Here is a 26,584-nt window from a genome sequence, read left to right on the forward strand (position 1 = left end):
CACACACACAGACACACACACACACACAAACACACATACACATACATACACACACACACACACACCCACACACACACACACACTCACATACACCCACCCACACCACACACACACACACACACACACACACACACACACACACACACACACACACACACACACACACACACACTGCACACTACACATTTTGGTTTTATTGGACAACAAACCTAGGGTAATTAAGAAGTATTTGAAATATGTGTTTAACATATTTCTTATGACAATAAAATATATTTAAATGTATTTAACTGTATTTCTTCAAACCTAAATATTTTCAGCACTATGTGGATATTTCTCTGATTATTCCATATTTTTTACTTTATGGAAACCTTAAGAAAAAGAAAGGCTAATACATACATTTAACATTCAATATCAATATTGTTTAAGGAATATTGTAAAGAGTGCATTACATGTAGTTCTTGAGATGAAATACACTTAAGGATTAAGATTTATTTAATCATCTAAAAAAAGGGTTATTCTTTCCCAAAATACTGTCCTTCAAGGCAACAGAAACACTTTTAATATCATCAATAATCTGAATAATAACAATAATATGTCACATTAATGTATTTTTGCAATTGGAAATAATTCGTGAATGATTTATTTACTTGTGAACACCGTTAATATGAACTCAAAGAGCCCGGATGTAGGGAAGCGTTCCATGACGTGTTCCCGGTCGGACTGTTTTTCTGGCTGCACCGGTGCACCTTGAACTCAGTAAAGTATAACAACCTCTCTCAAACTCTCGTCATTTGGTCTCTTTTACGTTAATAAAACACCTTTTTTTAAACATGCAGAACTTCCCTCAGTTACTCAGGCAGACAAACGACGCGTTGTCGTGTTTGTCGCGGTGCAGAAACTGGAGAAAATGCGTGAGTTTGAGATGTAATTCCAGGTTAGCACAGGTTAGCTCTAATGCTAATATGTCACCCAGTTCCCGAAGGTTCACGAGTTCTTCCGAAACAAAGCCGGTGAGGATCGGCTGTGCTTCCGGTTTCTGGGGGGACACCGCGACCTCAGGTAAAACACACATTATTAAAATAAATATAATTATTTCGAAAAATGACACTCATATCAAAACATTTAGTCAATACAAATAATTTAAATAAATACATAGAATTAATGAGGAAATTTTTTTTTTTTAAACTGGGTTAAATAAACGTTTAATTACAAATTAAATTATAATAAAGATACTTTTAATCAAAATCACTTTAAAATTGTTTAAATATATTTTTTCAAATGTTCTGCTTATTCTAATGTATCCGCATTAATAATTGATAATGTAGAAATGTGTATAAAAAAATAAAAAAATATATGTATGTAATCCCAGTGCCTCAGCTGGTGCACAGTGGGAATCTGGACTTCCTGGTGTTCGACTACCTCAGTGAGATCACAATGTCTCTGCTCACCGCTGCCAAGACCAAGACGCCTGTGAGTTAAACCTCTTTATTTATAATAATAATAAAGACTAATGTGCTGTTTTTATTCACTCCTTTTGTAACAGAGGTTATATTTAATGTTGCACAGAAGAAACTGGATCTGTAGTTCCTTTATTCGTCACACAGAGGCGACATTTACAGAGTTAGAGCAAAGAATAGATGGAGAAGAAAAAGAACACTTTTATTCAATATATTCATGTGTCTGTTGTATATTTATATATAGTAGCCTCAATTTATTCAATATATTGTGTATTATTTTGATACTCTAGGGACATATGTCCTTCATATTGTGATTCGTTATATACTTGTTCCTATGTACATTTTAATTTGCATCTTACTGCATTTTTAAAAACATTTTTAAGTCGTGTAATGCTTGACATTGCTACTGGAACAATAACATTTCCCAATTTGTGATAAATAAAATATACTGGATACCTACCTAGTTAATTTGAGTTAGTTGTGCAGACTACCTGTACTCTCTGGTAATCTTAAAGTCATACTTTGATACAATATCCATTCAATAATAGGGACAACATGAGACATTATTATATGTTCTGTGTTGTTGTAGAATCTGGGTTACGCTCCAGACTTCGTCCACGTCGCCCTCGCTCCGTTCATCAACGACATCCAGAGGAAAGGTGAGAAACCCTTTATTTTAAATCCCATTTAAACTCTAAAGTCTCCTTAACGAGCTCCTAAAGTCTCCTTAACGAGCTCCTAAAGTCTCCTTAACAAGCAACTTAAGTCTCCTTAACAAGTCCCCTTAACGAGTCTCCTTAACGAGCTCCTAAAATCTCCTTAACGAGCTCCTAAAGTCTCCTTAACGAGCTCCTTAAATCTCCTTAACGAGTATCCTTAACAAGTCTCCTTAACGAGCTCTTAAAGTCTCCTTAACGAGCTCCTAAAATCTCCTTAACGAACTCCTAAAGTCTCCTTAACGAACTCCTAAAGTCTCCTTAATGAGCCTCCTTAACGAGTCTCCTTAACGAGTCTCCTTAACGACCCCCTGTCTCTATAACTCCTCCCCCTCCTCATACCTGCGCTCAGGTATCCAGGCAGGTGGTGAGTAATGGTGAGGCGTGTATCCTCTCTCCTTATCGAGCATCCTTAACGAGCTCCTAAAGTCTCCTTAACGAGCTCCTAAAGTCTCTTAACGAGTCGTCTTAATGAGTCTCCTTAACGACCCCCTGTCTCTATAACTCCTCCCCCTCCTCCTACCTGTGCTCAGGTATCCGGGTGGTGAGTAACGCTGGAGGAGTGAACCCTCTCTCCTGCGCTGAAGCCATACAGCAAGTCATCAGGAAGGCCGGCCTCAACCTTAAGGTCGCCGTGGTGACGGGAGACGACCTCATGCCACATGTAAGGTCGCCATAGCAACAGCATCACCTTCATCATCGTCGTCATCTTCATCATAATCATCTTTCCTATTGTCGTCTTTAGAAGAAGTAATATGATGTAGAAGTGTCTCCTCTCTGGTGTCTCCTCTCTGGTTGTTTCCTATCCTGTTCCTCTGTTCTCTTGTCTCCTCTCCTTGTGTCCTCTCCTCTCTTATCTTGTTTCCTCTCCTTGTCTCTTCACATGTCATGTTTAATATCCTCTGTTCTCTTGTCTCCTCTCTTATCCTTGTCTCCTCTCCTTGTCTCCTCCCCTCTCAGAGGAGCAGCCTCTCTGAAGTAAAGATGGCCGACGGCAGCAGCAGACAGAAGCTTCCTAAAACTCTCCACAGCATGAACGCTTACCTCGGGTACAAACATATCTATTATTAATTAGTTTATGTCCATTATATGATGATTTTCTTAACAGTAACACATGTATTATTATTATTATAAATGTACGCTTAATAATTATAATTATTTGTATTATTTTTGTGTAATTCGTATTTTTTCTTAATATATTATCCTATTATTATTATTTATTATTATTATATTTATGTAATTAATATTGACAATATTTAATTATTCATCTAATTTTAAGACACATTTTTGCAATTTTATATATTTTTTATGTACTTTTCCATTTTAATTGTTTCTATTGTTATTATTTGTATGTTTATTGTTATTGTTGTGTTGTGTTCAGGGCCCTCCCTATAAAGCGCTGTCTGGACCTCGGGGCTGACATCGTGGTGACGGGTCGCTGCGTCGACAGCGCCGTGACGCTCGCACCGCTCATGCACACCGTACGACTAAAATCTATATTAATCTACAACGTTATTATTACATTTAATTTGAAGACAAAATGAACGCAGTCTAACTATCTTTTTTTTTTAAATGTGTTGCAGTTTGGATGGGAGAGGAGCGAGTATGACCTTCTGGCAGCTGGGAGGTACACACACACACACACACACAAACTTTGCATTATTTATGTATAACAGGAATAACAGTTTAACTTGCAACACAAATACGTAATTAAAAAACGGTTGCAGTACTCATGTTAAACAGCAGGGGGAGCTCTCGCCTTTTTGTTGGACTCCTTCATTGGGAGACAGTGAAGATTAGATTTTATTTTATACATTGTAAAATAAATGAAGTAAATACATATTGACCATAATTACTGTGTGTGTGTGTGTGTGTGTGTGTGTGTGTGTGTGTGTGTGTGTGTGTGTGTGTGTGTGTGTGTGTGTGTGTGTGTGTGTGTGTGTGTGTGTGTGTGTGTGTGTGTGTGTGTGTGTGTGTGTGTGTGTGTGTGTGTGTGTGTGTGTGTGTGTGTGTGTGTGTGTGTGTGTGTGTGTGTGTGTGTGTGTGTGTGTGTGTGTGTGTGTGTGTGTGTGTGTGTAGTCTGGCAGGTCACCTGATAGAGTGTGGAGCTCAGAGTACAGGAGGCGTTTTCACCGACTGGCACAAAGTCCCTGACTGGTGAGACTGGGATCATTGTTTGGTGTTTCCTCTCCTGTAGTGTTCTATAGGTTGTAGTGCATGTCAATGGTCTGCAGAGGCTAACATCCCTGGGTTCCTCCAGAGGAGATTCTCTCCCACACTCTCAAGATCCCTTATTGAGGCTGTTTTCTGATTGGGTTAAAGGTCACCGATTATGCAAAATCCACTTCCCATGTCTCTAATACATCAACATGTGTCCCCTCTTCTTCATGTCCTCTTCTACATCACATGTGTCCCCTCTTCTTCATGTCTCCTCTACCTCAACATGTGTCCCCTCTTCTTCATGTCTCTTCTTCATCAACATGTGTCCCCTCTTCTTCATGTCTCCTCTACATCAACATGTGTCCCCTCTTCTTCATGTCTCTTCTACATCAACATGTGTCCCCTCTTCTTCATGTCTCCTCTACCTCAACATGTGTCCCCTCTTCTTCATGTCTCTTCTACATCAACATGTGTCCCCTCTTCTTCATGTCTCCTCTACCTCAACATGTGTCCCCTCTTCTTCATGTCTCTTCTACATCAACATGTGTCCCCTCTTCTTCATGTCTCTTCTTCATCAACATGTGTCCCCTCTTCTTCATGTCTCTTCTACATCACCATGTGTCCCCTCTTCTTCATGTCTCTTCTACATCAACATGTGTCCCCTCTTCTTCATGTCTCTTCTACATCAACATGTGTCCCCTCTTCTTCATGTCTCTTCTACTCAACATGTGTCCCCTCTTCTTCATGTCTCTTCTACATCAACATGTGTCCCTCTTCTTCATGTCTCTTCTACATCAACATGTGTCCCCTCTTCTTCATGTCTCTTCTACATCAAACATGTGTCCCCTCTTCTCATGTCTCTTCTACATCAACATGTGTCCCCTCTTCTTCATGTTCCTCTACCTCAACATGTGTCCCCTCTTCTCCATGTCTCTTCTAATCAACATGTGTCCCCTCTTCTTCATGTCTCTTCTTCATCAACATGTGTCCCCTCTTCTTCATGTCTCCTCTACATCAACATGTGTCCCCTCTTCTTCATGTCTCTTCTACATCACCATGTGTCCCCTCTTCTTCATGTCTCTTCTACATCAACATGTGTCCCCTCTTCTTCATGTCTCTTCTACATCAACATGTGTCCCCTCTTCTTCATGTCTCTTCTACATCAACATGTGTCCCCTCTTCTTCATGTCTCTTCTACATCAACATGTGTCCCCTCTTCTTCATGTCTCTTCTACATCAACATGTGTCCCCTCTTCTTCATGTCTCTTCTACATCAACAGTGTCCCCTCTTCTTCATGTCTCTTCTACATCAACATGTGTCCCCTCTTCTTCATGTCTCTTCTTCATCAACATGTGTCCCCTCTTCTTCATGTCTCTTCTTCATCAACATGTGTCCCCTCTTCTTCATGTCTCTTCTACATCAACATGTGTCCCCTCTTCTTCATGTCTCTTCTTCATCAACATGTGTCCCCTCTTCTTCATGTCTCTTCTTCATCAACATGTGTCCTCTTCCCTCTTCTTCATGTCTCTTCTACATCAACATGTGTCCCCTCTTCTTCATGTCTCTTCTACATCAACATGTGTCCCCTCTTCTTCATGTCTCTTCTTCATCAACATGTGTCCCCTCTTCTTCATGTCTCTTCTTACATCAACATGTGTCCCCTCTTCTTCATGTCTCTTCTACATCAACATTGTCCCCTCTTCTTCATGTCTCTTCTACATCAACATGTGTCCCCTCTTCTTCATGTCTCTTCTTCATCAACATGTGTCCCCTCTTCTTCATGTCTCTTCTCATCAACATGTGTCCCCTCTTCTTCATGTCCTTCTTCTCATCAACATGTGTCCCCTCTTCTTCATGTCTCTTCTTCATCAACATGTGTCCCCTCTTCTTCATGTCTCTTCTTCATCAACATTGTCCCCTCTTCTTCATGTCTCTTCTTCATCAACATGTGTCCCCTCTTCTTCATGTCTCTTCTTCATCAACATGTGTCCCCTCTTCTTCATGTCTCTTCTACATCAACATGTGTCCCCTCTTCTTCATGTCTCTTCTTCATCAACATGTGTCCCCTCTTCTTCATGTCTCTTCTTCATCAACATGTGTCCCCTCTCTCATGTCTCTTCTTCATCAACATGTGTCCCCTCTTCTTCATGTCTCTTCTACATCAACATGTGTCCCCTCTTCTTCATGTCTCTTCTACATCAACATGTGTCCCCTCTTCTTCATGTCTCTTCTTCATCAACATGTGTCCCCTCTTCTTCATGTCTCTTCTACATCAACATGTGTCCCCTCTTCTTCATGTCTCTTCTTCATCAACATGTGTCCCCTCTTCTTCATGTCTCTTCTACATCAACATGTGTCCCCTCTTCTTCATGTCTCTTCTACATCAACATGTGTCCCCTCTTCTTCAGTCTCTTCTCAATGTCCTCTTCTTCATATCAACATGTGTCCCCTCTTCTTCATGTCTCTTCTTCATCAACATGTGTCTCCCTCTTCTTCATGTCTCTTCTACATCAACACGTGTCCCCTCTTCTTCATGTCTCTTCTACATCAACATGTGTCCCCTCTTCTTCATGTCTCTTCTACATCAACATGTGTCCCCTCTTCTTCATGTCTCTTCTACATCAACATGTGTCCCCTCTTTCTTCATGTCTCTTCTTCATCAACATGTGTCCCCTCTTCTTCATGTCTCTTCTTCATCAACATGTGTCCCCTCTTCTTCATGTCTCTTCTACATCAACATGTGTCCCCTCTTCTTCATGTCTCTTCTTCATCAACATGTGTCCCCTCTTCTTCATGTCTCTTCTTCATCAACATGTGTCCCCTCTTCTTCATGTCTCTTCTACATCAACATGTGTCCCCTCTTCTTCATGTCTCTTCTACATCAACATGTGTCCCCTCTTCTTCATGTCTCTTCTTCATCAACATGTGTCCCCTCTTCTTCATGTCTCTTCTACATCACATGTGTCCCCTCTTCTTCATGTCTCTTCTTCATCAACATGTGTCCCCTCTTCTTCATGTCTCTTCTTCATCAACATGTGTCCCCTCTTCTTCATGTCTCTTCTTCATCAACATGTGTCCCCTCTGTGTAAAGAGACTCTGAAAGTTTCAGGAACAAAGATTCTCTCTCTTTTTGATCCATTTTTATAAAAACCTGTCTGAAAATGAGCTGATCAGATTTTGGCCACTTTATGATGTCATAACGATGTTTTGTCTTGTGTAACCATTAGCCAATCAGCAACCAAGGTAACCCCCCCCCCCCCCCCTTATCACCTGAATCTCCTCCTAGAGCACCATTGAGTTCTTTGTAACCAAATGTCTCTCAGAGGGGCGTGGGGAGGGGCTCCTTATTTTCATCTAAAGTAACAGACAGAGAAGCACTTTTGAAATAGGGCTGAAACAGAGGGGATTGTGGGTAATGCTGCAATGATCTGATGGTGTTTCAGCCAATCAGAGACAGGCTCTGTATATATCTGAGACCTGTAATATATTGATGAGAAACAGTATAATAGGGGACCTTTAAACCTCACTAACTTGATGGTGCGTTCAGGGACATCATGGGTTTCCCGGTGGTGGAGGTGAGCAGCGATGGGTCCTTCCTCCTCTCTAAACCTCCTCTCACTGGAGGACTGGTTTCTTTTGGATCGGTGGCCGAACAGCTGGTCTACGAGATCTCAGACCCAAAGAGATACCTGCTGCCTGACGTGAGCTGTGACTTCAGTCAGGTGATCATCCAGGAAGTACCAGGTACACACACACACACACACACACACACACACACACACACACACACACACACACACACACACACACACACACACACACACACACACACACACACACACACACATACACACACACACACAGAGAGAAAGAGACACACACACACACACACATAGAGAGAGACACAGACACACACACACACACACACCATACGTGAAAATAAAGTAGTTCCAGTCAAAATCCCTGTACGTCCCTACACCAGCAACATGAAAAAGTAGTCACACACACACACTCAGACACACACATGCACACACACCCACTCACACACTCACACACACACTCTGATGGAGTCACGATGAGGACACGGCCTCCGGCTGAACTTTGTTTTTTAGACGGAGCCGTTTAGCAAGGCGTGTGTGTGTGTGTGTGTGTGTGTGTGTGTGTGTGTGTGTGTGTGTGTGTGTGTGTGTGTGTGTGTGTGTGTGTGTGTGTGTGTGTGTGTGTGTGTGTGTGTGTGTGTGTGTGTGTGTGTGTGTGTGTGTGGTGTGTGTGTGTGTGTGTGTGTGTGTGTGTGTGTGTGTGTGTGTGTGTGTGTGTGTGTGTGTGTGTGTGTGTGTGTGTGTGTGTGTGTGTGTGTGTGTGTGTGTGTGTGTGTGTGTGTGTGTGTGTGTGTGTGTGTGTGTGTCCCTGAACTCTTTATCAAGCGTTCCAGACTTTATTCCTCCTGAATCTAAACACGGACCATCAGCTGTTTCTGAACCTCTCATGAACCTCCTCTGAAAACTGGAACTCTTTCACAGTGGGGGGTTTTAACACTTTCTGTTTCAATACATTATATTACAGATTTCATACGTGATATATATTCCATAATATGTGGAGAAAGCCCTCAATATAAATATAACAAGTCCCTTCTACAGGGTGAAATACAAGATGAAAATATATATCATATTTATTTTATTTATATATTATATTTTTATTTTAAGTAAAAATGTAGCTTACACTAATTATCATTATTTTATTTTGTATTCATTTATTTTCTCCATCAAATCGAGTATGCCCCAAAGCATCATGGGAAGTGTAGTTTGCAAAACTAAGAGGATATACAGTATATCCCCCAAATAAAAGTAATATTATTATAATATTATATTAAATATTAACGTGTTTACTGGAAACTCGAATGCAAATTTTAGCATTTCTGTAATTTAGTGACTTTAAAATAAACATTATAGTCATTTGATCTGTAGTTTTAGTGTAGTTTTAATAAACACAATCATCTTTGTCCATTTTTTGACCTCAGATGTCAGTATGTTTTGCCCTGATTTCATTAAACGAAGGGGATTGAGTCAGTATTTAGTTGTGAAATAACCCTTTCCTCAGACTCGGGTCAAACTGGGGTCTCCTCCGTTTCAAAAAGAGGACGTGAACTTTTATCAGAGTGTTTTAAACAGAAACATGTAAATAGTGGCCAGCTGGTGGTTCTGTTGGGAGGATGAACTGTTGAACTGAGTTGTGTCATTTTCTGGTGGTTTTAAGGACAACAGGGTCACACAGCAGCCACGGGGAGGGGCCTGCAAAAACACATTTACATATTAATGTCTTAAATCTGGAACATTTAAATATTATACATTTGGAAAAAAAAAAAATTATTTACGAAAAATAATCATAATTTGTATCTACTCAAATCTGTGTGTGTGTGTGTGTGTGTGTGTCCAGGTGTAGATGGAGGTGCTGTCAAGGTGACGGGGGCTAAAGGCTCCGCTCCATCTCAGGAATACAAGGTAAACTCATCAATAAATTAGTGTGTAATTCTACGTGTTTCCTGCAGGTGTGTTTTAGTGTGTAATTCTACGTGTTTCCTGCAGGTGTGTTTTAGTGTGTAATTCTACGTGTTTCCTGCAGGTGTGTTTTAGTGTGTAATTCCACGTGTTTCCTGCAGGTGTGTTTTAGTGTGTAATTCTACGTGTTTCCTGCAGGTGTGTTTTAGTGTGTAATTCCACGTGTTTCCTGCAGGTGTGTTTTAGTGTGTAATTCTACGTGTTTCCTGCAGGTGTGTTTTAGTGTGTAATTCCACGTGTTTCCTGCAGGTGTGTTTTAGTGTGTAATTCTACGTGTTTCCTGCAGGTGTGTTTTAGTGTGTAATTCTACGTGTTTCCTGCAGGTGTGTTTTAGTGTGTAATTCCACGTGTTTCCTCCAGGTGTGTTTTAGTGTGTAATTCTACGTGTTTCCTGCAGGTGTGTTTTAGTGTGTAATTCTACGTGTTTCCTGCAGGTGTGTTTTAGTGTGTAATTCTACGTGTTTCCTGCAGGTGTGTTTTAGTGTGTAATTCCACGTGTTTCCTGCAGGTGTGTTTTAGTGTGTAACTCTACGTGTTTCCTGCAGGTGTGTTTTAGTGTGTAATTCTACGTGTTTCCTGCAGGTGTGTTTTAGTGTGTAATTCCACGTGTTTCCTGCAGGTGTGTTTTAGTGTGTAATTCTACGTGTTTCCTGCAGGTGTGTTTTAGTGTGTAACTCTACGTGTTTCCTGCAGGTGTGTTTTAGTATGTAACTCTACGTGTTTCCTGCAGGTGTGTTTTAGTATGTAATTCTACGTGTTTCCTCCAGGTGTGTTTTAGTGTGTAATTCTACGTGTTTCCTGCAGGTGTGTTTTAGTATGTAACTCCACGTGTTTCCTGCAGGTGTGTTTTAGTATGTAACTCTACGTGTTTCCTGCAGGTGTGTTTTAGTATGTAATTCTACGTGTTTCCTCCAGGTGTGTTTTAGTGTGTAATTCTACGTGTTTCCTGCAGGTGTGTGCGACCTACCTGGACGGTTTCAGAGCGACAGCTGTGTGTCCGGTCGGAGGTCCGAGAGCCGCGGAGAAAGCAAGACGCACCGCAGAGAGCATCATCAAACGGTGTGTGTGTGTGTGTGAGGAGAACATCACGAAGTGTGTGTGTGTGAGGAAGACACATTTCCTCTGTGTGTGTGTGCGTGGGAAACCTTATGACCATATTACTAGTCATCAACACAGGAGGTGTGTGTTCTCCTCACACCTCCTGTGTTACCATATTACTAAGTGTGTGTGTGTGTGTGTGTGCAGGACGAGGGGGATGCTGCAGCAGTTAAAGATGGAGGACTTCAGCTCCGTTAACGTTCAGATCCTCGGAGCGGAGGACACGTACGGACCCCACGCGCAGAGCAAGGTGAATCTCTGACCTCATCAGAGTCTTTTATTAATGGTTTTTAAAAATACATCCATTTAAGAGCAACTCCACAGCCTGTTCACATCAGTAACATGGAGAGGAGGATTTTTGGGGCATTTATTGTAATTATTTTATATTTTATTTTATATATTATTTCATATTTTATTTTATATATTATCTTTTATTATTTTTTATATTTATTTTATTAAATAAATACATAACAAATATTATTATTATTATTATTATTATTATTATTATTATTATTATTATTATTATAAATACTATTGACCATTATTATTTGAGTAATAACAATACAAATATATAATTTATAATTGTTATATTTGTGTGTGTGTGTGTGTGTGTGTGTGTGTGTGTGTGTGTGTGTGTGTGTGTGTGTGTGTGTGTGTGTGTGTGTGTGTGTGTGTGTGTGTGTGTGTGTGTGTGTGTGTGTGTGTGTGTGTGTGTGTGTGTGTGTGTGTGTGTGTGTGTGTGTGTGTGTGTGTGTGTGTGTGTGTGTGTGTGTGTGTGTGTGTGTGTGTGTGTGTGTGTGTGTGTGTGTGTGTGTGTGTGTGTGTGTGTGTGTCAGGGCTGCAGGGAGGCGGTGATCTGGATGGCCGTTCATCACACACAGAAGAAAGCTCTGGAGGTCTTCGCTAGAGAGGTCGCTCCTGCAGGCACCGGCATGGGTAAAAACTACAAAATAAACTTTATTTAAAACCTTTCATTTCACAACACGCTGTAGGAAAGTCTACATATAAGCTCTGAAGACTCTCAACACATTCAGCGTTTCAAATCTGTGCAAAAAAAACAGCAACGTCACACTTTTTATTCCACATTTCACATTTTTCTTATTTGAAACCCGGAGCCTACATTTCCCACAATGCAACACAACGTGCATACAGCCTGGTTGTTGGTTGTTTATTAACAATTCGAAGTAAATGCATATTGCAACTTTTTTTTAAATATGGCAAAAACAATAAAAAGTGCTTTCTTTTGATATCTTCTCTCCTGCCTCATAACACACACGCACACACACACACATGCAGACACACACACACACACACACGCACACACACACACACACATGCAGACACACACAGACATCCTGCAGATAAGGAGGCTGTGATTTTATTGTTTGTTTATGGTGACAAGTTCAAATCTACCACACACACACACACAGACACACACACACACACACACAGACACACACACACACACACACACACACAGACACACACACACTCTGAACTCTGTGTGACTCCTGATTCTTGCTGTTATTTTCTCAGCTCCAGGACTCACTGGTATCGTTGGTGGTCGACCCAGAGTGTGAGTTTAAATCTATTTATACTCAGGATATTAAATATATATATATATTAGTGTTGGACGTGTCTCTCAATAATATTTAATATTTACATTTCTCCGCAGCTCTCCTGTCCTGAAGGCATTTTTCTTCATGCATCCCAAATCTGAGCTGAAGGTAAGATTTATTACTGTTGTTAATTAATGAAATAGACATTAATGGGTGAGTTACTTTTACCTGTAACAGAGTATTTGTACACAGTAATAGTGATACTTTTATACAGGTGGAGGTGCACGTTGATGGACAAGAGGCGGAGTCTATTCAGGAGGCGGAGCCACACACATCTGAACAGGAAGTCCCGCCCCCTTCAGCTCAGGAGGAACCTGACGCAGGTAAACACATTTATTAAAGAGTCCTACAAACTGATATACACCTGAACATCAGCAGGAGAGGACTCTTTAAAGTAGAGACACTACATACTGATATACACCTGAACATCAGCAGGAGAGGACTCTTTAAAGTAGAGACACTACATCCTGATATACACCTGAACATCAGCAGGAGAGGACTCTTTAAAGTAGAGACACTACATACTGATATACACCTGAACATCAGCAGGAGAGGACTCTTTAAAGCAGAGACACTACATACTGATATACACCTGAACATCAGCACGAGAGGACTCTTTAAAGTAGAGACACTACATACTGATATACACCTGAACATCAACAGGAGAGGACTCTTTAAAGTAGAGACACTACATACTGATATACACCTGAACATCAGCAGGAGAGGACTCTTTAAAGTAGAGACACTACATCCTGATATACACCTGAACATCAGCAGGAGAGGACTCTTTAAAGTAGAGACACTACATACTGTTATACACCTGAACATCAGCAGGAGAGGACTCTTTAAAGTAGAGACACTACATACTGTTATACACCTGAACATCAGCAGGAGAGGACTCTTTAAAGTAGAGACACTACATACTGTTATACACCTGAACATCAGCAGGAGAGGACTCTTTAAAGTAGAGACACTACATACTGATATACACCTGAACATCAGCAGGAGAGGACTCTTTAAAGTAGAGACACTACATACTGATATACACCTGAACATCAGCAGGAGAGGACTCTTTAAAGTAGAGACAACTACATACTGATATACACCTGAACATCAGCAGGAGAGGACTCTTTAAAGTAGAGACACTACATACTGTTATACACCTGAACATCAGCAGGAGAGGACTCTTTAAAGTAGAGACACTACATACTGTTATACACCTGAACATCAGCAGGAGAGGACTCTTTAAAAGTAGAGACACTACATACCGATATACACCTGAACATCAGCAGGAGAGGACTCTTTAAAGTAGAGACACTACATACTGATATACACCTGAACATCAGCAGGAGAGGACTCTTTAAAGTAGAGACACTACATACTGATATACACCTGAACATCAGCAGGAGAGGACTCTTTAAAGTAGAGACACTACATACTGATATACACCTGAACATCAGCAGGAGAGGACTCTTTAAAGTAGAGACACTACATACTGATATACACCTGAACATCAGCAGGAGAGGACTCTTTAAAGTAGAGACACTACATACTGATATACACCTGAACATCAGCAGGAGAGGACTCTTTAAAGTAGAGACACTACATACTGTTATACACCTGAACATCAGCAGGAGAGGACTCTTTAAAGTAGAGACACTACATACTGTTATACACCTGAACATCAGCAGGAGAGGACTCTTTAAAGTAGAGACACTACATACTGTTATACACCTGAACATCAGCAGGAGAGGACTCTTTAAAGTAGAGACACTACATACCGATATACACCTGAACATCAGCAGGAGAGGACTCTTTAAAGTAGAGACACTACATACCGATATACACCTGAACATCAGCAGGAGAGGACTCTTTAAAGTAGAGACACTACATACTGATATACACCTGAACATCAGCAGGAGAGGACTCTTTAAAGTAGAGACACTACATACTGATATACACCTGAACATCAGCAGGAGAGGACTCTTTAAAGTAGAGACACTACATACTGATATACACCTGAACATCAGCAGGAGAGGACTCTTTAAAGTAGAGACACTACATACTGATATACACCTGAACATCAGCAGGAGAGGACTCTTTAAAGTAGAGACACTACATACTGATATACACCTGAACATCAGCAGGAGAGGACTCTTTAAAGTAGAGACACTACATACTGTTATACACCTGAACATCAGCAGGAGAGGACTCTTTAAAGTAGAGACACTACATACTGTTATACACCTGAACATCAGCAGGAGAGGACTCTTTAAAGTAGAGACACTACATACCGATATACACCTGAACATCAGCAGGAGAGGACTCTTTAAAGTAGAGACACTACATACTGATATACACCTGAACATCAGCAGGAGAGGACTCTTTAAAGTAGAGACACTACGTACTGATATACAACTGAACATCAGCAGGAGAGGACTCTTTAAAGTAGAGACACTACATACTGATATACACCTGAACATCAGCAGGAGAGGACTCTTTAAAGTAGAGACACTACATACTGATATACACCTGAACATCAGCAGGAGAGGACTCTTTAAAGTAGAGACACTACATACTGATATACACCTGAACATGAGCAGGAGAGGACTCTTTAAAGTAGAGACACTACATACTGATATACACCTGAACATCAGCAGGAGAGGACTCTTTAAAGTAGAGACACTACATACTGATATACACCTGAACATCAGCAGGAGAGGACTCTTTAAAGTAGAGACACTACATACTGTTATACACCTGAACATCAGCAGGAGAGGACTCTTTAAAGTAGAGACACTACATACTGTTATACACCTGAACATCAGCAGGAGAGGACTCTTTAAAGTAGAGACACTACATACCGATATACACCTGAACATCAGCAGGAGAGGACTCTTTAAAGTAGAGACACTACATACTGATATACACCTGAACATCAGCAGGAGAGGACTCTTTAAAGTAGAGACACTACATACTGATATACACCTGAACATCAGCAGGAGAGGACTCTTTAAAGTAGAGACACTACATACTGATATACACCTGAACATCAGCAGGAGAGGACTCTTTAAAGTAGAGACACTACATACTGATATACACCTGAACATCAGCAGGAGAGGACTCTTTAAAGTAGAGACACTACATACTGATATACACCTGAACATCAGCAGGAGAGGACTCTTTAAAGTAGAGACACTACATACTGTTATACACCTGAACATCAGCAGGAGAGGACTCTTTAAAGTAGAGACACTACATACTGTTATACACCTGAACATCAGCAGGAGAGGACTCTTTAAAGTAGAGACACTACATACTGTTATACACCTGAACATCAGCAGGAGAGGACTCTTTAAAGTAGAGACACTACATACCGATATACACCTGAACATCAGCAGGAGAGGACTCTTTAAAGTAGAGACACTACATACCGATATACACCTGAACATCAGCAGGAGAGGACTCTTTAAAGTAGAGACACTACATACTGATATACACCTGAACATCAGCAGGAGAGGACTCTTTAAAGTAGAGACACTACATACTGATATACACCTGAACATCAGCAGGAGAGGACTCTTTAAAGTAGAGACACTACATACTGATATACACCTGAACATCAGCAGGAGAGGACTCTTTAAAGTAGAGACACTACATACTGATATACACCTGAACATCAGCAGGAGAGGACTCTTTAAAGTAGAGACACTACATACTGATATACACCTGAACATCAGCAGGAGAGGACTCTTTAAAGTAGAGACACTACATACTGATATACACCTGAACATCAGCAGGAGAGGACTCTTTAAAGTAGAGACACTACATACTGTTATACACCTGAACATCAGCAGGAGAGGACTCTTTAAAGTAGAGACACTACATACTGTTATACACCTGAACATCAGCAGGAGAGGACTCTTTAAAGTAGAGACACTACATACCGATATACACCTGAACATCAGCAGGAGAGGACTCTTTAAAGTAGAGACACTACATACTGATATACACCTGAACATCAGCAGGAGAGGACTCTTTAAAGTAGAGACACTACGTACTGATATACAACTGAACATCAGCAGGAGAGGACTCTTTAAAGTAGAGACACTACATACTGATATACACCTGAACATCAGCAGGAGAGGACTCTTTAAAGTAGAGACACTACATACTGATATACACCTGAACATCAGCAGGAGAGGACTCTTTAAAGTAGAGACACTACATACTGATATACACCTGAACATCAGCAGCAGAGGACTCTTTAAAGTAGAGACACTACATACTGATATACACCTGAACATCAGCAGGAGAGGACTCTTTAAAGTAGAGACACTACATACTGATATACACCTGAACATCAGCAGGAGAGGACTCTTTAAAGTAGAGACACTACATACTGATATACACCTGAACATCAGCAGGAGAGGACTCTTTAAAGTAGAGACACTACATACTGAAATACACCTGAACATCAGCAGGAGAGGACTCTTTAAAGTAGAGACACTACATACTGATATACACCTGAACATCAGCAGGAGAGGACTCTTTAAAGTAGAGACACTACATACTGATATACACCTGAACATCAGCAGGAGAGGACTCTTTAAAGTAGAGACACTACATACTGATATACACCTGAACATCAGCAGGAGAGGACTCTTTAAAGTAGAGACACTACATACTGATATACACCTGAACATCAGCAGGAGAGGACTCTTTAAAGTAGAGACACTACATACTGATATACACCTGAACATCAGCAGGAGAGGACTCTTTAAAGTAGAGACACTACATACTGATATACACCTGAACATCAGCAGGAGAGGACTCTTTAAAGTAGAGACACTACATACTGATATACACCTGAACATCAGCAGGAGAGGACTCTTTAAAGTAGAGACACTACATACTGATATACACCTGAACATCAGCAGGAGAGGACTCTTTAAAATAAAAGTTAATAAAGGACTTGCTGTGATGTGAAGGTATTGATGTCTGCCTACAGGGGGCGACACCTCTCTATGTCACATTTACTCCCATTATAATACCTTACTGTGTGTGTGTGTGTGTGTGTGTGTGTGTGTGTGTGTGTGTGTGTGTGTGTGTGTGTGTGTGTGTGTGTGTGTGTGTGTGTGTGTGTGTGTGTGTGTGTGTGTGTGTGTGTGTGTGTGTGTGTGTGTGTGTGTGTGTGTGTGTGTGTGTGCAGAGCTTCCCAGCGGCCCCCACAGCTTCAGACTGGAGGAGCTGGCCTTCACGAGGAGTGGAGACAAAGGAGACTCTGCCAACATCGGTGAGGAACAGAGATCTTTAACCCTTTACTGAGCGGGGTTACAAAAACTATATTTAAATTATCCTTCTACTATTGGTTCACACCTTTTTTTACTTTTGTGCTTTTTTCAATTTGTCTTGCACTATTTTTATTATTTTTGTAGTTTTCAATTTTTTTCTTGCATTATTTTGTTTTTGCACATTTTTATTCTTGTGCTTTTTTACGTTATAGTTTAATTCCTCTTTGTACTAATTTAATTCTTCTTGCATATTTCATTTTTGCAAAATTGTATTTCTTATTTTCATCTTGCAATTATTTTTATTTATTTTGTGCACTATTGTTTTGCTGCCTTGTATTATTTTTATATGTATTCATTTATTTTATATATTTTGTAATATTATGCGGCTTCACTTCACCCTAAATCACTCCTGTGGGTATTGTCCACAGTATTGATGTATTACATGTCTGATATACGTAATATGTAAAGAGCTTAGAGCACTTGGAAAAAGCGCTAAAATAAATGCCATGCATTATTATTAATTTGTTTTTTGCAGAAAAATCTCAATCTCAGGATCCATGTATTTATTATCCTCTCAAGAATGGAAGTAGTCAAAACAAAAAAAGAGAATTTTTGGTATTTTTCTAAAAAATCTGAAAATTCGGACTTTTTCAAAACAAATTGACTTTTTCTAAAAATTCTGACTTTTTCTAAAAATTCGGACTTTTTCTAAAAAATCTGACTTTTTCTAAAAATTCTGACTTTTTCAAAATAATCTGACTTTTTAGAAAAATTCGGACTTTTTAGAACAATTCTGACTTTTTCTCAAAAATCACAATAATCAGACTTTTTCTCAACATCTTAAAAATTCTGCCGTTTTCCTCAAAATCTCAAAATTCTGACTTTTCCCTCAAAATCTCAAAAATGTGGACTTTTTCCTCAAAATCTCAAAAGTTCTGACTTTTTCCTCAAAATTCTGACTTTTTCTAAAAATTCTGACTTTTTCTCAAAATTATGACTTTTTCTCAAAATTATGACTTTTTCTGAATACTTAACATTTTTAATAATCACTGGTCCCCGTCTTGAGCTTCAATCTCAGGATCCATGTATCTCTGATCCTCTCCAGAATGGAAGTAGTCATCACATACAGAGCATCAACTAGTTCCTGAACAGTGTCCTTCACATGCTGATATCCAAGAGAGGGAGTTACACAGTCACAAGATGGAGGAATAGAAAGCAGTATTCAATGTTTACTTCAGATTAGCTCCACGTCAGAAATGAGCATGCTTGTCATATGTCTATCTCCATAGAGGCTGAATCATCATGTTAATCACATAGCTATCATATGCCTCAAACAGTCCTGATGCTCTTCTAGGTAATCATACATCCTGTCATGTTCATAGCTACAGTTGGGATACCTTTGTTATCATGTTACGCTCATATTGGAAGAGGACATTCAGTGTTTTCCCAACAGATAATAAATACGTGTATCCTATCACCTTCGTTATCTCGTGTCCTTGAAAGAGCACATTCAGTTCACATTTGTATTCATTCTTGCTTTATTTTTTTCTCTCCTTATAATAATAAATAATTAAATGTTTAGTATAAAACTCAAGGACCCTCTCCTCTCTTCTCTGCAGGAGTGATCGCTCGTCATCCTCTCTTCTTCCCTTACCTGAAGAAACACCTGACTTCTTCTGTGGTGGAGGACTACTTTTCCCACCTCATCACACCGGGGACGAAGGACGCCGTCACACGGTGAGAGGAAGTCCAGATCTACTTTATCTAGAAAGGATTTTAATCCACCTTTTGAAATGAAACCTGAGAAAATCCAGTTTCTTCTTAAGTTGTTATACTCTAAAATAATATTAACATATATTAATTATATCGTTAAAACCTCACATCATACATACGCCATGTTACGCTAACTCAGCAAGTCGTGCAACAACACGTCCAAGTTTTTTTTCTTTTTTTTTTAACCGGAAACTGATTTTTCTGATTTCTTTTGGCACCCCCTGAATGCAGCATAATGTAAAACCTGCTTAGCATTAGCATGTTAGCTCGCAAAGGTTAGCATTTAGCTTAAGGGGACTGTTGACTCTGGGAAAGTCATTTTCGAGCCTGAGACCTGAAAAACAGGCTCAGGGCTGAACAGGTTAATAATAATAACAATTTCTGCAAATCTAAGGGAAAGATAACAGTTTTATTTGTATTGAAATCAGGAAAAAAAGTACATATCGGTCCAAAAAGAGGGGACATAATTGTGTTTTGTGTGCATTTCAAGTTCTGATTTGACCTAATACACACACACACACACACACACACACACACACACACACACACAGCAGCGGTGATTAGCGGTTCTGGTTAGCGTAATCACTGTCGAGACGTAACAGAGGAAGCAACGCAGCGGAAAACAAGATGCAAAATCTGTGGGCAAAACAAATATCACACACACACACACACACACACACACACACACACACACACACACACACACACACAGGAAACACAGAGATCAAACTGTAGGGAAACCACAATAACTTCTTCTTCTTCTTCGTTGGTTTGCTAACGCGTCCCATCTGTTGTTGATCTCGTGGTCACCAGAGGACGTTTAAAGCATCCGAACCATGTCAGTGTCTCCGTGTTTCCAAACCACACACACATTTAAGCTGCAGTAAAACCAGAAGTGAAGAGAGGAACGAGACGTCGTTGTAAACATGGCTGACCCTCGTCTTCCTCGCGTTGTTGTTTCCGAAACGTCCAGAGAAAAAGAGATTTAAACTCTAACTGCGAGATTACAGAGGCTCCAGGAGGAAGTCTGTGGTGGTTTATCCACATGTTGGTTTATCCACATGTTGGTTTATCCACATGTTGGTTTATCCACATGTTGTCGTCCCATGCAGTCGTAGGAACCACTTTAAACTGATGTATGTCTTAATGTGTGGAGAGAAAGACTGTTAAACAGACCTAAGAAGAAATCCTGATATTGAAAAATGTCTCTCACAGTAACGTCACACAGAGAAGGAGTGTCTTAAATCTCATCCTGAAGATGTGTTTTTAAATGTTGAAGTTGAAAGCATCGATCTGGTGCACTTTGAGAGCAACATGAGGAGATCTATGGAAACATCTCTCAACACCCATTTGAAACAGAACTGGAAGCAGATTTTCTTTATGGATATTTTACAAATCACTCTTTTTAAACTGTATTCTTGTTTATTAATAACAACTTTTTTTACTGTCATATAGTATTTTATACCTGTTTACTTTATTCTCTTGTGTTTGTATAACTATAATGATCATATAAAGATGTGCCTTTGCCTCACTGGTTGGAGAAAAGGCTTCTTATATTCGTTAGCATAGCTAGCTAACCAGATGCTAATAACAACACAGTGATTGACTGTATGATCAGTATGACAGATGAACCAACCCAGTCTCACGGCATTTCGTGTTATTAGTCACGAAATTAATTTAATCTATTGATTCGTGTTCACCAACACGATTTCCCCCTTTTTTTCGTGTCACACAGAACGATTTTAAAAGCAATGTATTTCTATTGGTAGTATGTTTCGTGCCTGCAACACGTCTTTTTGTCCGGTCGGGTCTTGGAAGACCAGAAGCTGTGTGGTTCATAAAAACATGTTCTTACTCAATATCTTACCCTAAGCCTAACCCTATCCCTTTTATTTTAAATTGTATAATGTCTGAGTTTGTTTGCCGTCAGTGAGGAAAAGAAATGTCTCAGAGCCTCAGAATACTGACATCTGTGTTTTATGTCATCTTTTTTTCCTTCTAATTTGTTATTATTTGGTGCAGGCACGAAACATGCTACCAATATAAATACATTGCTTCTAAAATCGTTCTGTGTCAGAATACTGAAATCTGTATTTCTTTAAATGTCTTTTTCCTTCTAATTTGTTATGATTTACATTGCTTTTAAAATCGTTCTGTGTGACACGAAAAAAAATGGCGATATCGTGTTGGTGAACACGAATCAATAGATTCATTTCGTGACTATAACACGAAATGCCGTGAGACTGTGTTGGATGAACAGATCGCCACTGGGCTTTCAGCTAAAGACACAGCCACGCTGAAACTGCGGCATGCGTACGGCTCCTTATGGGTACTGACATTTCTGAAGTGCCGGAGCAGCGTTCCGGTGCTCTCCGTCAGAACTGCACCCCTGTCAGACGAGACATATACCACGTGATGACACGTTAGGCTCGTGTTGTGTTCAAGGACCCTGACCTTGGCCAGGAAAAACAGGCACTCGCTTGTTTAATTCATAACATTACATTACATGACATGTAATTTGTTAGACGCTTTTATCCAAAGCGACTTACACACATTCAGTACTGTGGACAATCCCCACAGGAGCAATTTGGGGTGAAGTGTCTCAGGGACACAACGACATGCTGACTGCAGTGGGACTCGAACTTGCTATCCCCTGATTTGAAGTCCTGCACACTACCCACTGAGCCACAGCCTCTCGCAATTATTTTGCGGTCTAGATTTCTTTAATTTTTTTCTTTTTTGCCTGTGTTTATAAATTACTTCGAGGGCCGGAGGTTCCCCACCCCTTTTCTAAACTCTGCAATAAAAATGTTCTGCTCGTGCCTTGAGTCCTGGAAACTAGATTCATGCTAATATATGGAACAAAAATCTGAAATAAATAAAGAAGTTAATCCTGATATCGTACAAATACATAGTTTATAACCTCCCGTGTCTCAAATCAGCTCCAAAATGTTGTGAATGTTGTGTCACACCTCTCTACCAAATTTCATACAAATCCGTCAAGTAGTTTTTGCGTCATTCTGTTGACAAACAAACAATCAAATAAAAACAAAAGTCAGTTAGCCTGTAATTACCGTGAGTGGCCACAGAGGGCGCTGTGGAGCACAAAGAGAAGAAGAGGCTTCATTGAGACTCAGGTGTTCAAACAGAGACATCATTTAGCGATGATTTAATACTAGTTGAACATGACATTGTGACATTTCCATATGTTTTTATAAGTTATAATAATAATATAATAATAGTGTTTTATTATTTTACTCCTATTGTGTTGTTCTGTGTTCGCTGTGCAGCTCTTTGCTCAACTGAGGTTGTTTGTAAATGTGCCAAATAAGTAAATAACGATTGAGATTGAGATGATGTTATGTGTTAGCGGTTAGCGTGTTAGCGGTTAGCATGTTAGCAGGTTAGCGTGTTAGCGGTTAGCGTAATAATGGGCTTGAGGTCGTAAAGCTCGCTGACCTGCGACTGCTCCCACGCCCCCTGAACGCCTCATTAGTGCACCTCCAGAGCTCGTTAAAACACACACACACACACACACACACACACCTTTAACTGCTTACAGACACACACAGCTTTTAACCCTTTCCTCCCCAGATTCTTAGATTTCAAGGCACAAAGAACACACACACAGACACTTCACACACACACATTGTTAAAGAAACTTCACACACACACATTTAAACACCACACACATATTTACGTGTGCAATAAACCGGCATACCAACACATGGTGCCAGGCTGTGTGTGAGACTCCCAGTAAACCACCTTTAATTGTGTGTGTGTGTGTGTGTGTGTGTGTGTGTGTGTGTGTGTGTGTGTGTGTGTGTGTGTGTGTGTGTGTGTGTGTGTGTGTGTGTGTGTGTGTGTGTGTGTGTGTGTGTGTGTGTGTGTGTGTGTGTGTGTGTGTGTGTGTGTGTGTGTGTGTGTGTGTGTGTGTGTGTGTGTGTGTGTGTGTGTGTGTGTGTGTGTGTGTGTGTGTGTGTGTGTAGGTACACTCTTCCTGGCATCAACGGTCTGAACTTCGTCCTGCAGAGTTCACTTGGAGGGGGAGGGGTGGCGTCTCTGCGCAGCGACCCCCAGGTAACACACACACACACACACTCACTCACTCACTCACTCACTCACAGACACACACACACTTCCTCTCTCTCTGAAGTCTCTCCCTCATCACCTCCTCTCTCTTGGTGTTGAGGGAAGTAGAGAAAGTTGCATCTCTGTTTCTCTTCAGAAAGCTCAGTAAGGTCTTTATTATAACAGTAGTATAAATGATGATAACAAGAAATACAAATTATTTTAATTGTTTTTATACAAAAAAACTAAAAATCAGTCGTGTGTTTTAAAGAAATGTAATTTAAAAAAACAGACTTAAATATAAAAGCCTCTCCTCTTCTTGGTGTTAACATCACTTTCTCCTCCTCTTCCTCTCCTGTAGACGCTTTACCGCCTCGCAGGCACATCAAAGGACACACACACACACACACACACACACACACACACACACACACACACACACACTCTGGATGTGTAAAGGCAGACACGTTGAGGCGGACACACACACATGTTGTTCTGATGGTTGTTTGTGTTTTCTCAGGGCAAAGCTTACGGTCAGATGCTGCTCGATCTGAAGCTGAGAAATCTGCCCGACCTCAAGTCCCTGGTGGACTGAGAGAGGAAGAAGAGGGTGAGGAGGAAGAGGATGATGAAGAGGAGGAGAGGACATTAAAAACAGCAGAGGACTCTCGAGACATTTCACCTCCACAGAAACCCAGAATGAGCATTAACTATAACTTCATTCATTTTTGGAGCAAAAGAACCGAAACACTCTGTAATTAAACATGTGTTATTATAGAGGTCCAACCTTAAGTGCACTTAATGATTATTTGATTGAGAGAAATGTAGTTTTTTAATTAAGAAAATGCAGTTTAGAGAAACTGGGATGGATATTTTTGATGCTTCTTCTGACCCCTGTTCTTTATCTATAAGAATGTAGTAACTGTTCAGAGTGTCAGAAAATGCTGTTTTTGAGAAACTGGGATGGACATTTTTCATTTAATTTTCAGACATTTATCTTGACATATTTAGATATGTTTCACTTTATCATTTTTCTATTTTAGTTTCTGGTATTTTCCATAATTTCTTTCATGTAATTTTCTGACATTTTTCATTTAATTTCTTCCAATATTTCATGTAATTTTTTGACATTCTTTCAAATTTATTTTCAGGCCTTTTTCATTAAATTTGTTCACGTTTTTTTCCGACATTTTTCCCTTAGAGTATCCTTCCTTTAAAAAGCGGGTAAAAGGGTTCCTTTCTTCGAATGGTGAGGGGGGTAATGGCAGCAGCTCGAGGGTTCCTGACCTCTGACCTCCTCAGAGCTTTTTGTTCCTCTGGAGGTAAAAAGAGACTTCAGAGGAATCGAACCTCGCTGCGACCCGACTCCTCGGCCGCCGCCGCAGGAATGTTTCCCCGAAGAACTCCGGCTGTTTATCCGTAATCACTAACAGACCGAGAAAAAAATCACCTCCGAGGCTCCGGACCCTAAACCTGAGTCCTGGAGGAACTGCTGAGTCAATTAAAAAACACGCCATGAAGAGTTATTTAATTAATGAGACATTTATTATATTTTTGTGGACATTTTGGAAGTTTTTCCGACACCTTTTTGGGATATTTTTCATTTGATTTCCCAATTATTACAATTTCTTTTCATATATATTTGGGGAAATATTTCACATTATTTTTTCATATCATATTAGACTTTTCTTTCTTATTATTTTTAGACAATAAATTGTTTTACTATTTTTGAAAACATTTCATATATTTCTTTGACTTTTTTCTTATTTTCTGACATTTTTCTTATTATTTTGAGACTTTTTTTAACATTATATTCAGAAATGTTTCCAATTATTTGCAGAGTTTTCATATCATTTTTCAGACATTTACAAACAGGTGACTAATTGATAATTGCTTGACAGCAAACAACAATCACCTCTATAAATATCTTAATAATTGATATATTATCAAAGTAAAAGTGCCTTAAAAGCTGCTTTCAGCTCAAATATGAAGATTTTCTCGATTTTAAATAACATTAAAGCGACCAAACAGGACATGTAAAAACACCATCCCAGTTTTCTCGACTATCTTTCACCTTTTTCTGACATTTTATACACAAAAACATTGAGTGAGTAATACAGAAAACATGACGCATGTTTGCAGGATTTGAACCCTTTTAGTGAACATCTGATGTGCGTTTTTTAATCTGATTTCATGCGGAGACGCTCCACATCAGACGGTCTGCCTTAAACAACAACAAACAGACGTACAAAGACAATAAAAACCACAGAGAACAACAGAAATGCAGATCCTTCCAGACGGGGATTGGAAACAGAGCTGCAGAAATATAAATCAGACCAATAACAACGGTATGAATCCATTTAGTGTGATTTTAAAGACTGAAGTGGTCCCAGAGACGTGTTGAAATGACTGCGGCTCAAGATGTGGAAGAACACTCATGTCTTAATGATGACAGAAAGGCTTCGGGATCCACATCTGCTCGGCATATTGCTCAAGATTACTGAGAAATGTTTACAAGACGGAGCGGTAATTAGTCCGAAAAACACGACTGTTTGATGCTGGTGTTTGGGAAAGTGCTTTTTAAGTTCCTTCTTTAGGCGTTTTGGGAAAGTTGAATCAGCCAGGATCCTAAAATATCCGTCCGAACTTCCTAACCTCATCCCGATTATCTTCAGAAATGTTATTAGCTACAGTTCATTTCTTCTTAATGACTTAATTTAAGATTAATAATAGAGAAGACACAGGTCTGCACTGCAGGTGTTCAATAATACCTCATTTAAATCACGAGAGACACAAACTTTGCGACAACTAGCTAAATAGCTAGATAGCTAACGTTTGCT

At 39.9% G+C, this 26,584-nt stretch overlaps 1 protein-coding gene across 1 annotated transcript; it reads left to right on the forward strand.

Moving 5' to 3' along the window:
• Window positions 1-741: 741 nt before the first annotated feature.
• lratb.1 (lecithin retinol acyltransferase b, tandem duplicate 1) lies at window positions 742-24,604 on the forward strand. Its single transcript, XM_034135410.1, has 20 exons — window positions 742-1,059; window positions 1,370-1,470; window positions 2,047-2,116; window positions 2,707-2,837; window positions 3,134-3,222; window positions 3,555-3,654; window positions 3,757-3,800; window positions 4,253-4,330; window positions 7,882-8,078; window positions 9,768-9,832; window positions 10,842-10,948; window positions 11,135-11,237; window positions 11,824-11,923; window positions 12,524-12,563; window positions 12,663-12,714; window positions 12,821-12,929; window positions 17,819-17,902; window positions 19,520-19,637; window positions 23,663-23,753; window positions 24,265-24,604. The coding sequence occupies exons 1-20, from the start codon at window positions 831-833 to the stop codon at window positions 24,337-24,339; spliced, it is 1,983 nt and encodes a 660-aa protein (XP_033991301.1). The 5' UTR covers window positions 742-830; the 3' UTR covers window positions 24,340-24,604.
• Window positions 24,605-26,584: the final 1,980 nt, after the last annotated feature.

Source organism: Trematomus bernacchii, unplaced genomic scaffold, assembly GCF_902827165.1.
Source record: "Trematomus bernacchii unplaced genomic scaffold, fTreBer1.1, whole genome shotgun sequence".
Taxonomy (NCBI): domain Eukaryota; kingdom Metazoa; phylum Chordata; class Actinopteri; order Perciformes; family Nototheniidae; genus Trematomus; species Trematomus bernacchii.

Excerpts from the sequence above, each read along its gene's own strand:
- lratb.1 (XM_034135410.1), top strand. The coding sequence starts at position 831 with ATGCAGAACTTCCCTCAGTTACTCAGGCAGACAAACGACGCGTTGTCG. Across the intron at positions 3,223-3,554 it reads AGCATGAACGCTTACCTCGG|GGCCCTCCCTATAAAGCGCT; the intron begins GTACAAACATAT and ends TGTTGTGTTCAG. Across the intron at positions 8,079-9,767 it reads GATCATCCAGGAAGTACCAG|GTGTAGATGGAGGTGCTGTC; the intron begins GTACACACACAC and ends GTGTGTGTCCAG.